We start from the raw sequence: 14,736 nt of genomic DNA on the forward strand, positions 1-14,736 counted from the left end.
CCTATATATTACAGTCTCTTGTGTGTCTCTAATGTTAACCCTCTCTCTCTCCTGTCTGTGTCTGTTTCTGTTTTAGTCTCTGGGAGTGTGTGTGTGTGCAGACGGTTGGGGCGGCTCTGACTGCTCCACCCCTCTGGACTCCAGCAGCCTAGTTTGGGAAACCCTACTGGACACACAGCTCACAGCGGTAAGAACCAGGACACACACAAACACTCCCACCACAGTGTCACAGTGTTAAACTTCCCCCTCCCTTCACAGAACCAGGCCCACAGGTTCCTCCACCGGATGGGCCATTCTCTAGTGTCTGGACCGCAGGGGAACCTCTGGATGTATGGAGGCCTTTCTCTCTCAGAGGGCATCCTGGGAAATGTCTACAGGTGTGTGTGTGTGGGGGGGGGGGGGGGACTTTTTAATGGCTGTGTTTTTATTGGCGTTCATTTAAAGATGCCTTTTATGAGACAGCAATTTTTTGTTGTTGTAATTGTTTGAAATGACCAGTAACTCATATCAGTTATCTTCTGTCTCTCTTCCCTCTCTGTGTTGATTGGTGGGATCAGGTACTCTGTGTTGGAGCGGCGCTGGACTCAGATGCTGACCAGCTCAGTGGAGGAAGGCTCCACCCCCAGCCCCCGCTACCACCACGCCTCTGCCCTTCTGGCCAGTCACGAGCCTCTCTCCGGCGGCCAAGGAGCTACTCACAACCTCATGCTGGTCGTGGGCGGTGTCACGCAGAAGGGTGTCGCCGTGGATATGTGGAGCCTCAACCTCAGCAGTCTGGTGTGGCGACAGCACAAGGTTTGTTTGGTTTAGGCAATCCACCATCTTGCCTTAATTGGATAGATATATATATATGTGTATGTGTATGTGTATGTGTATGTGTATGTGTATATGTATATATATGTATATGTGTGTGTGTATATGAACAAAAAAACACTAAACATAAAATATTGGTACTTAACTGTCAGCCTACACCCCACGATTTAATTTACTATAGACTTCTATGTAACCAATTAGTCTGTCCTCTTTCCCCACAGAGCTCAGTGCTGCCACCGGTGGCTGGTCATACTCTAACGGTGCGTCGGGACTCCTCTATGCTGCTCATCGGAGGTTACTCTCCAGAGAACGGCTTCAACCATCACCTGCTGGAGTTCAACATCCACTCTGGCAACTGGACCGTCGCCCCCCACACCGGCACACCTCCTACAGGTCAGAAGAACCATTGTCCACCTGCACTCATTAACTCACTTAGAACCTGCCAATCTGGAAAGTCCCTACTCAGCTTTCGTGGAACCTCTCCCACTAAGTAGGCATAGAATATAAAGATTGAGGTGCATCCATTATGGTTGGAGCAAAGAGTTATTTCTGACACCATGAACTGTAAACTGCTGTCCCTTATGATGTTGCATAATTTACCAGTCTGTTGATTAACCCTTAACCCTCCCGTGTTGTCTCTTGACTGACTCCTGTGTGTCCTGTCCTCTCTTCAGGTCTGTATGGCCACTCGGCTGTGTACCACGAGCAGACAGACGCCGTGTACGTGTTCGGAGGCTACCGCTTCCATGTGGAGACAGTGGAGCCCTCAGGAGAGCTCTACAGTCTCTACTATGCCAACCTCACCTGGTCCCTACTGGTCCCCTCACAGGGGAATAAGGTAGGTACTACCACGGCAGCTTTACCACGAGAACATGCTTCTTTCACAACAAGCTAACCGGTATTTAAACAGCTTTTACATGTTCCCAGGCTGGCCTTAAGTGATGACATTGTCATTATATCAATACAATTTTTCTTAAATTAACAGTCTTTTTTTCTCCCTCTCTCTCTCCCTAGCCCCTGTCCCGTTTCTTCCACGCTGCAGCCCTGATAAAAGACACCATGGTGATTGTGGGAGGGAGAACAGGAGTGGAGGACTACAGCAACACGGTGTATCTGTACCAGATCAACTGTAACACCTGGATACAGCCAGGTAACTGTGTGACTGACACTACATGTGGCTAGCCAAAACACTGCATATACAGTGGGGCAAAAAAGTATTTTATTCAGCTACCAATTGTGCAAGTTCTCCCACTTAAAGATGAGAGGCCTGTAATTTTCATCATAGGTACACTTCAACTATGACAGAGAGAATTTGAAAAAGAATCCAGAAAATCACATTGTAGGATTTTTTTATGAATTTATTTGCAAATTATGGTGGAAAATAAGTATTTGGTCAATAACAAAAGTTGATCTCAATACTTTGTTATATACCCTTTGTTGGCAATGCAGAGGTCAAACGTTTTCTGTAAGTCTTCAAGGTTTTCACACACTGTTGCTGGTATTTTGGCTCATTCCTCCATGCAGATCTCCTCTAGAGCAGTGATGTTTTGGGGCTGTTGCTGGGCAACACGGACTTTCAACTCCCTCCAAAGATTTTCTATGGGGTTGAGATCTGGAGACTGGCTAGGCTACTCCGGGACCTTGAAATGCTTCTTACGAAGCCACTCCTTCGTTGCCCGGGCAGTGTGTTTGGGATCATTGTCATGCTGAAAGACCCAGCCACATTTCATCTTCAATGCCCTTGCTGATGGAAGGAGGTTTTCACACAATCTCACGATACATGGCCCCATTCTTTCCTTTACACGGATCAGTCGTCCTGGTCCCTTTGCAGAAAAACAGCCCCAAACCATGATGTTTCCACCCCCATGCTTCACTGTAGGTATGGTGTTCTTTGGATGCAACTCAGCATTCTTTATCCTCCAAACACTACAAGTTGAGTTTTTACCAAAAAGTTATATTTTGGTTTCATCTGACCATATGACATTCTCCCAATCTTCTTCTGGATCATCCAAATGCTCTCTAGCAAATTTCAGACGGGCCTGGACATGTACTGGCTTAAGCAGGGAGACACGTCTGGCACTGCAGGATTTGAGTCCCTGGCGGCGTAGTGTGTTACTGATGGGAGGCTTTGTTACTTTGGTCCCAGCTCTCTGCAGGTCATTCACTAGGTTCCCCGTGTGGTTCTGGGATTTTTGCTCACCGTTCTTGTGATCATTTTGACCCCACAGGGTGAGATCTTGCGTGGAGCCCCAGATCGAGGGAGATTATCAGTGGTCTTGTATGTCTTCCATTTTCTAATAATTGCTCCCACATTTGATTTCTTCAAACCAAGCTGCTTACCTATTGCAGATTCAGTCTTCCCAGCCTGGTGCAGGTCTACAATTTTGTTTCTGGTGTCCTTTGACAGCTCTTTAGTCTTGGCCATAGTGGAGTTTGGAGTGTGACTGTTTGAGGTTGTGGACAGGTGTCTTTTATACTGATAACAAGTTCAAACAGGTGCCATTAATACAGGTAACGAGTGGAGGACAGAGGAGCCTCTTAAAGAAGTTACAGGTCTGTGAGAGCCAGAAATCTTGCTTGTTTGTAGGTGACCAAATACTTATTTTCCACCGTAATTTGCAAATAAATTCATTAAAAATCCTAAAATGTGATTTTTCTGGATTTTTTTTCTCATTTTGTCTGTCATAGTTGAAGTGTACCTATGATGAAAATTACAGGCCTCATCTTTTTAAGTGGGAGAACTTGCACAATTGGTGGCTGACTAAATACTTTTTTGCCCCACTGTATGCTCAGTTTGAGGATGTGGAGATTATCCTAACGTTTCTCCCTTCCTCTCTCTCAGACTCGGCGGTGGGCGAGCCGGTTAACCGTTCAGTTTCTCTGGCCATGGTGGGCTGGGGTGGGCGGCTGTTCCTCTCTGGGGGGTTCAACGGGGTCACCCTGGGGCGTCTTCTCACCCTGACCCTTCCCTCTGACCCCTGTGCCTTGCTGCCCACGCCTGAGGCCTGCAACACCACCACAGGCAGTTGTGTCTGGTGCAGGGGCACCTGCGCCGCCTCTGATACTGCTGAGAGGTACAGCTATGGTTATCATGGGAATGATGTTTCCAAAGTTGTTGACTGTGTCTTTTTATTTTGGAGGTGTTTCTTGGGGTTGTCACTTTGTGTAATCATGTTTATTCTTTCCCTATCTCAGAATTAGTGACAAACTTTCCCATCTCTCCCTCTTTATGGTGTTTTGTCCAGACTGGGCTGTTCCATTGGTCAGTCTCCCTGCTCCCCCACCCCTCGTCTACCAGACCAGTGTCGCAGACTGAAGACCTGCAGTGAGTGTCTGGCACGCCACCCCAGTACCTTCTCTAGTCCCTCACAGGTAATACACACATTCAAACGCACACAAACACTAGCTCAGACCGTACACACACATACACACTCACACTAACCCCCCCCCTCTGTCAGTCACAGTCTGCTCTGCAGTGTAAGTGGTGCACCAACTGTCCAGAGGGAGCATGCATCAGCAGTACAGTCAGCTGCACCTCAGAACACGACTGTAGGATCAACCAGAGAGAGATCTTCCTGTCCAGCAACTGTACTGAGACCAGCTGTGAGGCCTCCGACTGCCCCAAGTGCACCGCCTCAGGGAAGTGCATGTGGACACGCCAGTTCAAACGCACCGGTGAGAGACACCTCCATTCACCTTCTATTGCTAGGGACAGGAGTCTATGGGTAGACCACTCGACTAAGTCGTGGCTGGAATAACTGAGAACCACTCTCTTACATCTGGTGTTGCGGTTCCTCCAGGTGAGACCAGGCGCATCCTGAGTGTGAACCCCACCTACGACTGGACGTGCTTCAGCTACGCCCTGCTCAACGTGTCCCCCATGCAGGTGGAGTCCTCCCCTCCTCTGCCCTGCCCGCCCCCCTGCCACCACCTCAGCACCTGCAACCTCTGCCTGGGCTCCCGGGGCTCAGACGGGGGCTGGCAGCACTGTGTGTGGAGCATGGCACTGCAGCAGGTAAGACGGAGACTGTGGGTGGGTGGGTGTTTTATGATCATATCTGTGTCTATTTTCTTCCTGAATGTATTTCTGAATGAGATTATATTTCAGCCCTTCTTTCCCCCTCTCCTCCAGTGTGTGAGTCCGTCCTTCGTGCCTCTGCGCTGTGAGGCGGGTCAGTGTGGTCGTCTGCTGTCTGGTGGGGACTCGTGCTCCCCCCAGTGCGCTCAGCTCACCCAGTGCTCTCAGTGCATCGCCTGTCCCCAGTGTGGCTGGTGTGCTGCCAGGGGGGGCAACGGGTCTGGACGCTGCCAGCAGGGAGGCCTCAACGGTGAGGGGAACAGAATTGAATAGACCTTTAGAACATCCACTCCTGAGCCCTTTAAAATTATAAACTTGGATTAGCTAAAACAACGTGCCATTGGAACACAGGAGTGGTGGTTGCTCATAATTGGCCTCTGTACACCTATGTAGATATTCCATAAAAATCAGCTGTTTCCAGCTACAATAGTCATATACAACTAACAATGTCTACACTGTCTTTCTGATCAATTTGATGTTATTTTAATGGATAAAAATGTTGCTTTTCTTTCAAAAACAAGGACATTTCTAAGTGAACCCAAACTTTTGAACAGGTGTGTGTGTGTGTGTAAACTCAACAAAAAAAGAAAGTCCCTTTTTCAGGACCCTGTCTTTCAAAGATAATTGTAAAGGGTTTAAACACTGTTTCCCATGCTTGTTCAATGAACCATAAACAGCTTACAGACAGTAGGCAATTAAGCTCACAGTTATGAAAACTTAGGACACTAAAGATGCCTTTCTACTGACTCTGGAAAAACACCAAAAGAAAGATGCCCAGGGTCCCTGCTCATCTGCGTGAATGTGATTTAGGCATGCTGCAAGGAGGCATGAGGACTGCAGATGTGGCCAGGGCAATAAATTGCAATGTCTGTACTGTGAGACGCCTAAGACGGTGCTACAGGGAGACCGGATGGACAGCCGATTGTCCTCGCAGTGGCAGACCACATGTAACAACACCTACACAGGATCGGTACATCCGAACATCACACCCTCGGGACAGGTACAGGATGGCAACAACAACTGCCCAAGTTACACCAGGAAAGCACAATCCCTCCATCAGTGCTAAGACTGTTAGCAATAAGCTGAGAGAATCTGGGCTGAGGGCTTGTATGCCTGTTGTAAGGCAGGTCCTCACCAGACATCACCGGCAACAATGTCGCCTATGGGCACAAACCCACCGTCACCGGACCAGACAGGACTGTAAAAAAGTGCCCTTCACTGACGAGTTGCGGGTTTGTCTCACCAGGGGTGATGGTCGGATTCACATTTATTGTCAAAGGAATGAGCGTTACACCGAAGCCTGTACTCTGGTGCGGGATCGATTTGGAGGTGGAGGGTCCGTCATGGTCTGGGGCGGTGTGTCACAGCGTCATCGGACTGAGCTTGTTGTCATTGCAGGCAATCTCAACGCTGTGCGTTACAGGGAAGACATCCTCCTCCCTCATGTGATACCCTTCCTGCAGTCTTGTCCTGATATGATCCTCCAGCATGACAATGCCACCAGCCATACTGTTTGTTTTTTGCGTGATTTCCTGCAAGACAGAAATGTCAGTCTTCTGCCATGGCCAGCGAAGAGCCTGGATCTCAATCCCGTTGAGCACGTCTGGGACCTGTTGGCTCTGAGAGTGAGGGCTTGGGCCGTTCCCCCCAGAAATGTCCAGGAACTTGCAGGTGCCTTGGTGGAAGAGTGGGGTAACACCTCACAGCAAGAATTGGCAAATCTGGTGCAGTCCATGAGGAGGCGATGCACTGCAGTACTTAATGCAGCTGGTGGCCACACCAGATATTGACTGATACTTTTGATTTTGACCCCCCCTTTGTTCAGGGACACATTATTCCATTTCTGTTAGTCACATGGCTGTGGAACTTGTTCAGTTTATGTCTCAGTTGTTGAATCGTGTTATGTTCATAAACGCAATTGACAGTGAGAGGACGTTTCTTTTTTTTACTGAGTTTATATAAAATGAATTAATGAAATAAGAGCGTTATAGAATATAACTTTATTTTCCAACATTTAGGGTTTATATTCTCTATTCCCAATAACTATTTCAAGTTACCTCTTCTCCTCACTTTCCCCTGTGTGTGTGTGTGCGTGCATGTGCCAGGTGTGAGTGAGGGAGTGTGTCCCCAGGGAAACAGCAGCTGGTCCTTCCTCCACTGCCCAGAGGAGGATGAGTGTGCCAACGGCCACCACCACTGTAACGTCACCCAGGACTGCCATGACCTGACCCAGGGATACCACTGCACCTGCAAGCAGGGCTACGTTCTCAGCCGGTAGGAAGCCACATGTCACAATCATCATTAACGTCAGAAGAAGTAGCTCTTGGATACCTCAGCAGCAATACACACACACAACCTCATCATTACATCATCACAATCATCAGTACTACCACTCCACCTGTCCTGCAAACACGGCTACATATTGAGTTGGTATACATACATAGTATCCTGAGAAGGTTCTACAGCTGTACCATTGAGAGCATATTGACTGGCTACATCACTGCTTGGTATGGCATCTAGGACATCTATATCAGGAGGTGTGAAAAGAAGGCCTGGAAAATCATCAAAGACCCCAACCACCTAAGTCATAGACTATTTTCCCTGCTGCCTTATGGCAAGAGCTACCGGTGTATCAAGTCTGACACCAACAGGCTCTTGAACAGCTTCTATACCCAAACAATAAGACTGATAATTAGCTAACAGAATAGCTACACAGACTGAGTTTGTCTTGTATCTTTATTGACCTTCTATTTCAATATTTGTCTCAATACACAGTCACAGGGCCCTACACACTCACACTCACACACTGTCACTCCAACACACACACACACACACACACACACACACACACACTCCATCTGCTCACTCACACATAATATGCACATACATTTTATACTGACTCTACACACCTGCCCACCCACTCACATACAAGCTGCTGCTACTCTGTTTATCTTAAATCCTGTTCAACAGTCCCCTTATCCCTATACATATCTACCTCCACTCCAGTATTCCTGCACATGTAAATATGGTTTTGAAACTGACTTTTTAAATATTTCCTGCATATAGTATCCTTCTTGCTTACTTTATTGCGTATTTCCTCTTCTTATTTCTTGTTTTTTTTTATCGTAATACATTGATTATTGCATTGTTGGGTTTTGAATTTGCAAGAAAGGCATTTCACTGTACTTGTGTATGTGACATTGAAACTTGAAAACAAACAGGGCTACATATTCAGTAGGTATACATCCATAGTATCCGTTTAAGTTTCTCTCTTTCTCTCTACTCCCTCTCTGCAGTGTGTCAGGCCAGTGTGAGCCGGTCTGTGATCAGGGCTGTGTCAACGGGACCTGTGTGTCCCCGGGAGTGTGTCAGTGTCACTTTGGCTTTGTGGGGGACAACTGCTCGTCTCAGTGTCGTTGTAACAAACACAGCAACTGTAAAGGAGTGTCTGAGCCTGACAAGTGTCTGGAGTGTAAAAACAACACTATGGTGAGTGTGGCAGACACACACACACACACAGTATTTTAACTGTAAGATTATGCATGTCACAGCCCAATGTGTTTCTTGAGTGCCGAAACACTTGTGACACATTGGTGCTGATCCCAGGTCAGATTCCAAGTTCATTCAGTGTATCATATACTGATAATTATGGGGTTTGTGGCTCTCTCTCTCCTGTTCCAGGGTGATCACTGTGAGAAGTGTAAGCCCCTGTATGTGGGGTTGGCGGTGGGCGGGGGGACGTGTCGCCCCTGTCGGGAGTTCTGCAGGGGGAACAGCGCAGTGTGTCTGTCCCGGGACGAACACAAGAGGGCGCTAGACCACCCCCAAGACCACCCTCTGGACCCAGACAGCGTAAGTGACTCAAGTTAATTTATGTTCTCCCCATCTTGCTTTGAGTTTAGTAATGGGTTACTTTTGATTTGATCAACAGCATCTTTTGTGGTCATATCATGATTTATGTGCAAGCTAGAAACTCACTGTGTAGGAACAGGTATACCATCTTGGATGTCATTAAGCTACATTTCTCTTGTTGAACTCCCTCACCTTTTATCAGATTGTTCAGTGGGTGTCGGAAGGTCCTACAGAGGACTCAGCGGTTTGTGTGAGCTGCCAGAACAATAGCGTGGGGGACAAGTGTGAGAGCTGCCTCAGCGGCTACTTCCTATTGCAGGGGAACTGTGACAAGTGAGTAGTAATTCCTTTAAAATGAACCTCTAGCCACATCTAATTCACTTGTAATCAGTGGTGGAAAAAGTACTAAAATCTCATACTTGAATAAAAGTAAAGATACCTTAATATAAAAGTGAAAGTCACCTAGTAAAATACTACTTGAGGAGAAGTATTTGGATTTAAATATACTTAAGTATCAACAGTAAAAGTATGAATATGTTGAAATTCCATATATTAAGCAAACCAGATGGTTTTTTTGTTTTTTTTTACGGATAGCAAGGGTCACACTCCAACACTCAGACATAATTTCAAAGCAAAACATTTGTGTTTAGTAGGGATGACCATGAATGTTCTCTTGATAAGTGTGTGTGAATTGGACGATTTTCTGTCCTGCTAAGCATTGAAAATGTAACGAGTACTTTTGGGTGTCAGGGGAAAAGTATGGAGTAAAAAGTACATAATTTAGGAATATAGTGAAGTAAAAGTTGTCAAAAATATAAAAAAGGAAAGTTAAGTACAGATACCGCAAATAACTACTTAAGTAGTACTTGAAAGTATTCTTAAGTACTTTACACCACTGCTTGTAATTAATGGATGAAAGGGACATGGAGCCATATTGTGGTGTTCACACCCATCTGATTTTTCACTTTTCCAGACTATGCACTTCAGAAGAGTGTTCATGATGGAGTGATTCTGTAAAAATCACTTCGGAGGGCTGAATCCTACAGAAAGCTGAAATGCTATTTGTTTCTCCCATCTGTAGGTGTCAGTGTAACGGCCATGCAGACACATGTAATGAACATGACGGCACAGGCTGCCCATGTCAGAACAACACAGAGACCTCTTCCTGCCTCAGCAGCCCACAGAGCGACAGGAAGGACTGCTACAGAACACAGGTATGGATAGGATAGTTCAGGCACTAGACACAGTTTACAAGCAGGTATACTGATACAGCAGGTGGAGTTCTGAATAAGGAAACCTTGATATTCCTGGTTGTAAAGATCACACCCATATACAGACAATAAGCACAGTATTTACATGTGCTTGTATTTCTTGTTTCTTCTCCCTATCTGGAATCCTCCACGCAGTGCGCCAAGTGCAAAGACTCCTTCAACGGCACACCGGTAAACGGGCGCCAGTGCTACCGCCAGTTCAACGTGGACAATGAGTGCTGCTTCGACCCCACCTCTCAGACAAACTGCTTCCACGACCCCACCATCCGCAATTTACCCAAGGGACGCACTGTCTTCTTCGCTGCCCAGCCAAAGTTCACCAACGTGGACATCCGGGTCACCATCGACGTGACCTTCGGGGAGGTGGAGGTGTACGTGTCCAACTCCCATGACACCTTCATCGTAGAAGTGGACCTCCACACAGGCATCCACGCCATCAAGATCGAGGACGAGTCGGTGGCCCGAGGTGGGTCGAGCGGAGGGGATAAGGAGACACCTCCGTCACCTATGAAGGTGTATGCCAACTCCTCATCCAGCCTGGGTGGGGCCATGCTCCCCAACACCCCCCTGCAGCTCCACGCCAAGCCCCAGGGGGCGGACAGGAAGGTACGGGAGGCCAAGACGGCGGGGCTCATCTCCTACATCACGGTGTGGAAGCCCCAGACGGTGCTGATTGTTCGAGGTGTCCGTGACCGTGTGGTCATCACCTTCCCCCATGAGGTCCACTCCCTGAAGTCCAGCCGCTTCTACATCGCCCTGCGCGGGGTAGGCGCCGAGGAGAGACGGGGCGAGTCCCAGGGCCTGCTCTTCCTCCGCCAGGACCAGGCTCACATTGACCTGTTCGTCTTCTTCTCTGTTTTCTTCTCCTGCTTCTTCCTCTTCCTCTCCGTCTGCGTCCTCCTCTGGAAGATCAAGCAGTTCATGGACTTCCGCCGAGAGCAGAGGCGTCACATCCAGGAAATGACCAAGATGGCATCCAGGCCCTTCGCCAAGCTCACTGTCTATTTGGAGCCAGAGGAGCCCCAGCTCATCTACCTGCCCTCCACAGGGGGCGGAGGGGTGGGGGGCAGTGCCGTGTCCCTGGCCCATGCACGCACAGGCAAGCTGGGGGGCATTGTAGTTGGCCAGAGGGGGCGTGCTGGAGCCATCTCCTACAAACACGAGCCAGGCTCCGGCCCCACCGTCCACCACCACCACCTTACCCTGGGTGGAGGGGGCAACAGTGGGCAACACCTGCCCCTGCATTACCTCAACACCCACCACTATGTCCCCACCAACACCACGGCCTCGCACCCCCACCACCACCCATCCTCCCACAGTGGCTACCAGCACTTCTGCCGCTCCGACCCCTTCCTGTCCCAGCTCATGGGCTTCTCCTACTCCACCTTCAAGGTGGGGCCCATCACCCTGGAGCCCACGGACGACGGCATGGCCGGGGTGGCCACCGTCCTCATCCAGCTGCCGGGGGGCATCCTGGCCCCTAACCGCGCCTGCCTGGGGTCTGCCTTGGTCACACTACGGCAAAACCTCCAGGAGTACTGTGGTCACGGCAATGGAGGAGGACACCCCGGGGTGGGAGGGGGGCGCAAAGGCCTGCTAGGGCATCAGCACCTCACCACCATGGCTATGTAGAGAAGAGAGGGGGAGAAAGTAGATGAGAGAGGGGTATGTGATGGGGTGGTAGTAACATGTTAAGAGGTTAGAAGAGAAATGGGGAGTCACATGAAAAAGGCCATAAAGGAGAAAGTTGTGTAAGAGCCTGTTAAAACCTCTCCCCATCCCGCATGAGGGAGCATAATCAGACTGATACTAATTAGCATAACGCAACGGACATAAATATTCCTATAAAATATTCCTATTCATGAAAATCACAAGTGAAATGTATTGAGACACAGCTTAGCCTTCTGTTAATCACCCTGTCATCTCAGATTTTCAAAATATGCTTTACAGCCAAAGCTAGACAAGCATTTGTGTAAGTTTATCGATAGCCTAGCATAGCATTTTGTCCAGCTAGCAGCAGGTAACTTGGTCACGGAAATCAGAAAAGCAATCAAATTAAATCGTTTACCTTTGATGAGCTTCGGATGTTTTCACTCACGAGACTCCCAGTTAGAAAGCAATGTTCCTTTTTTCCAAAAATATTATTTTTGTAGGCGAAATAGCTCCGTTTGTTCTTCACGTTTGGCTGAGAAATTGCCCGGAAATTGCAGTCATGAAAACGCCGAAAAATATTCCAAATTAGCTCCATAATATCAACAAACATGGCAAATGTTGTTTATAATCAATCCTCAAGGTGTTTTTCAAATATCTATTCGATAATATATCCACCGGGACAATTGGTTTTTCAGTAGGACCGATTGGAATAATGGCTACCTCTGTATTTTACGCGAGAATCACTCTGAGAGCCATCAGGTGACCAGTTGCGCAATGTAGCCGCTTACGGGTATTCTTCAACATAAATGCGTAAAACTACATCACAATGCTGTAGACACCTTGGGGAATACGGAGGAAAAGTAATCTGGTTGATAGCCCATTCACTGCTCAATAGGGATGCATTGGAACGCATTGGATTTTTCTCAGGCTTTCGCCTGCAATATCAGTTCTGTTATACTCACAGACAATATTTTTACAGTTTTGGAAACTTTAGAGTTTTCTATCCTAAGCTGTCAATTATATGCATATTCTAGCATCTTGTCCTGACAAAATATCCCATTTACTACGGGAACGTTATTTTTCCAAAAATGAAAATACTGCCCCCTAGTCACAAAAGGTTATTAAAGTTGATAGGATTGGTACATGTATTTACTGTTTCAATATTGATTGTCTTTTATTCCGTTATGTATCGCTTTATTTCAAACGCTATACGTGAATAGAATGCACTACAACTGCACGTTATATCAGCTCAACCATTCAGTTGCATCCTGTCTGCGTCCGCTATTGAGGTATGAGTGCAGGCGACAACCAGACGCAGAGACTTTTTCTGCACTGTCGTTTTTTCGGAATGACCAATAAAAGTAGGGACGATAACTACTGGAGTTGGAACCAACATGTGCTTTATACCCCAGAAAGTAGTAGCAATCAAACATTACCATTAAAAACAAGAGATAGAAGGCTTAGTCCGCCAGGATGTGCAACATCGAATTGACAGGATAGGAATAAAGTGATGCTTGTTTGTCAGATGTTTTTTTTATATCATGGCAGTAATGATGAGTGAAATTAATTATAAGTTCATATATGGCAGGCTTTTGAGCTACGTGTCTGTTTATTAACTCAAAACCCGAAGTATATATTTGTACATGTTCATTCACAGGACCTTTTACATGTTTCTTTATCGGTTGCTGTTGTATTTGTTTCTCTGCTCGTCTGTCTCCAGTTCTTCTGCATTTGTGAAATCGCAGGCCTACACTTAACAATCCTGTTGTGTATCGCGTCCACTTTTGACACATTTGATGTCTGTAAATAGATTTTGTTACAAATGAAGGATTTAACTAGGTTATCAGACTTCTGTCCCTGTAGCCATTTTACGAGTGGATAACATAACACACTATGTTTTGTTTAGTTTCTAAGGCTTTTATTTCAGTTATTTGATATGAACTGTATGTTAACGTTTATTGTTTTGTTTTTAGCTCTTTTGATTGGATGATTTTTATCAGCCAATGAGGGCTGTGATTAGAACTGAATTCACTTTTTGGATTTGTCTTGTGACAAATGGAACAAGAAAAAAATTACAGTATGTGGAACAAAAAAATGTATGGAAATTGTCAGATTATAATGGAGACAAAGGAAAGCAACATCTTCCTGGTGAAAGATAACATTAATGAAAAGGGGTTTTTATTTTCAAGGAGGGTGTGTTACATTTTTTTGTTAATGTTTTTTGCACTCTTAAGACGTAATTTTTTTCGGTTTCACATGTGAATCCCCCCATTATCTTGCAACAATCTGAATGGTGCTATTACACAACCATTAGACTACAAAATGATTGGTAATTCAGATCTCATTTACATGTATTTAACCACATGTTTTACAAAAATAACAGCTTTCTTGTTTAGTAGCATTGCTCCTAATTAAGGAAAATTGTAACACTGTCGTCAGCTACCTTCGAGTCTGGGCACAAGCATTATTAGACTGGTTACATTTTTCTTGTTTCACTGAGCACCTGAGTTACATTTTTCAGTTACATTTGTTTGTGTACCTGAGTTACATTTTTCATTTGCTCGTTTTTTTAAGAAGGGAACAAGTGATGTACAGAAGATGTTTGCCTGCCAGGCTCTTTGTCCTGGTGACGAGTCGGCTACAATATTAAAAGTCCAGGAAAGATGGCACACTTCTGTGGTTTTCTTGTGCATATTTTCTTTTAAGTGGAATAAGTGAGACATCGGTTGAGATGGACTAATTTTATGCAATTCATGTAATTTCAACACAAATCATTGAAATGACCATTTTATCCTGGTACGTCTTCAGTGGGGGACGATTATAAAGCGTTCGAAAATTCGCTCTGGCTATCCCATTTCAGAGCGCAGAATAACTGATGAATTTACGAACGCTCAACACCGGTTGAATAGGGCTGGTGTCAACAAACAACGGCAAAAAAAGCTTAATTCAATTGTTGCCAGCAGCACAGTTATAGTCACCAACGCTCTGGATAACATGAAAAACGCATAACCAGCTCTGCTAGAGCAAGTAAAATGGTGAGGTGTTATCTATTTATCCAGTTAATTTGGG

General features: G+C 46.3%; 1 protein-coding gene across 4 annotated transcripts in view; it reads left to right on the plus strand.

Annotated features, from left to right (window-relative positions):
- Nucleotides 1–14,336, plus strand: part of LOC135521959 (multiple epidermal growth factor-like domains protein 8) — a 31,899-nt gene extending 17,563 nt beyond the window's left edge. For 2 of the 4 annotated variants that reach the window (XM_064947787.1, XM_064947789.1), the window contains exons 27-43: nucleotides 77–187; nucleotides 259–377; nucleotides 558–795; nucleotides 1,035–1,206; nucleotides 1,488–1,651; nucleotides 1,828–1,963; nucleotides 3,656–3,887; nucleotides 4,059–4,185; nucleotides 4,272–4,488; nucleotides 4,614–4,828; nucleotides 4,946–5,141; nucleotides 6,997–7,165; nucleotides 8,188–8,380; nucleotides 8,573–8,743; nucleotides 8,946–9,076; nucleotides 9,825–9,957; nucleotides 10,150–14,336. In XM_064947787.1, coding sequence (XP_064803859.1) covers nucleotides 77–187; nucleotides 259–377; nucleotides 558–795; nucleotides 1,035–1,206; nucleotides 1,488–1,651; nucleotides 1,828–1,963; nucleotides 3,656–3,887; nucleotides 4,059–4,185; nucleotides 4,272–4,488; nucleotides 4,614–4,828; nucleotides 4,946–5,141; nucleotides 6,997–7,165; nucleotides 8,188–8,380; nucleotides 8,573–8,743; nucleotides 8,946–9,076; nucleotides 9,825–9,957; nucleotides 10,150–11,646 — 4,221 coding nt within the window. In that variant the 3' untranslated portion in view covers nucleotides 11,647–14,336. The remainder of the gene's footprint in view (nucleotides 1–76; nucleotides 188–258; nucleotides 378–557; nucleotides 796–1,034; nucleotides 1,207–1,487; nucleotides 1,652–1,827; nucleotides 1,964–3,655; nucleotides 3,888–4,058; nucleotides 4,186–4,271; nucleotides 4,489–4,613; nucleotides 4,829–4,945; nucleotides 5,142–6,996; nucleotides 7,166–8,187; nucleotides 8,381–8,572; nucleotides 8,744–8,945; nucleotides 9,077–9,824; nucleotides 9,958–10,149) is intronic. The other 2 variants (XM_064947788.1, XM_064947790.1) reach the window with 1 other exon arrangement.
- Nucleotides 14,337–14,736: the final 400 nt, after the last annotated feature.

This window comes from Oncorhynchus masou, chromosome 30 (genome assembly GCF_036934945.1).
Source record: "Oncorhynchus masou masou isolate Uvic2021 chromosome 30, UVic_Omas_1.1, whole genome shotgun sequence".
NCBI lineage: Eukaryota > Metazoa > Chordata > Actinopteri > Salmoniformes > Salmonidae > Oncorhynchus > Oncorhynchus masou.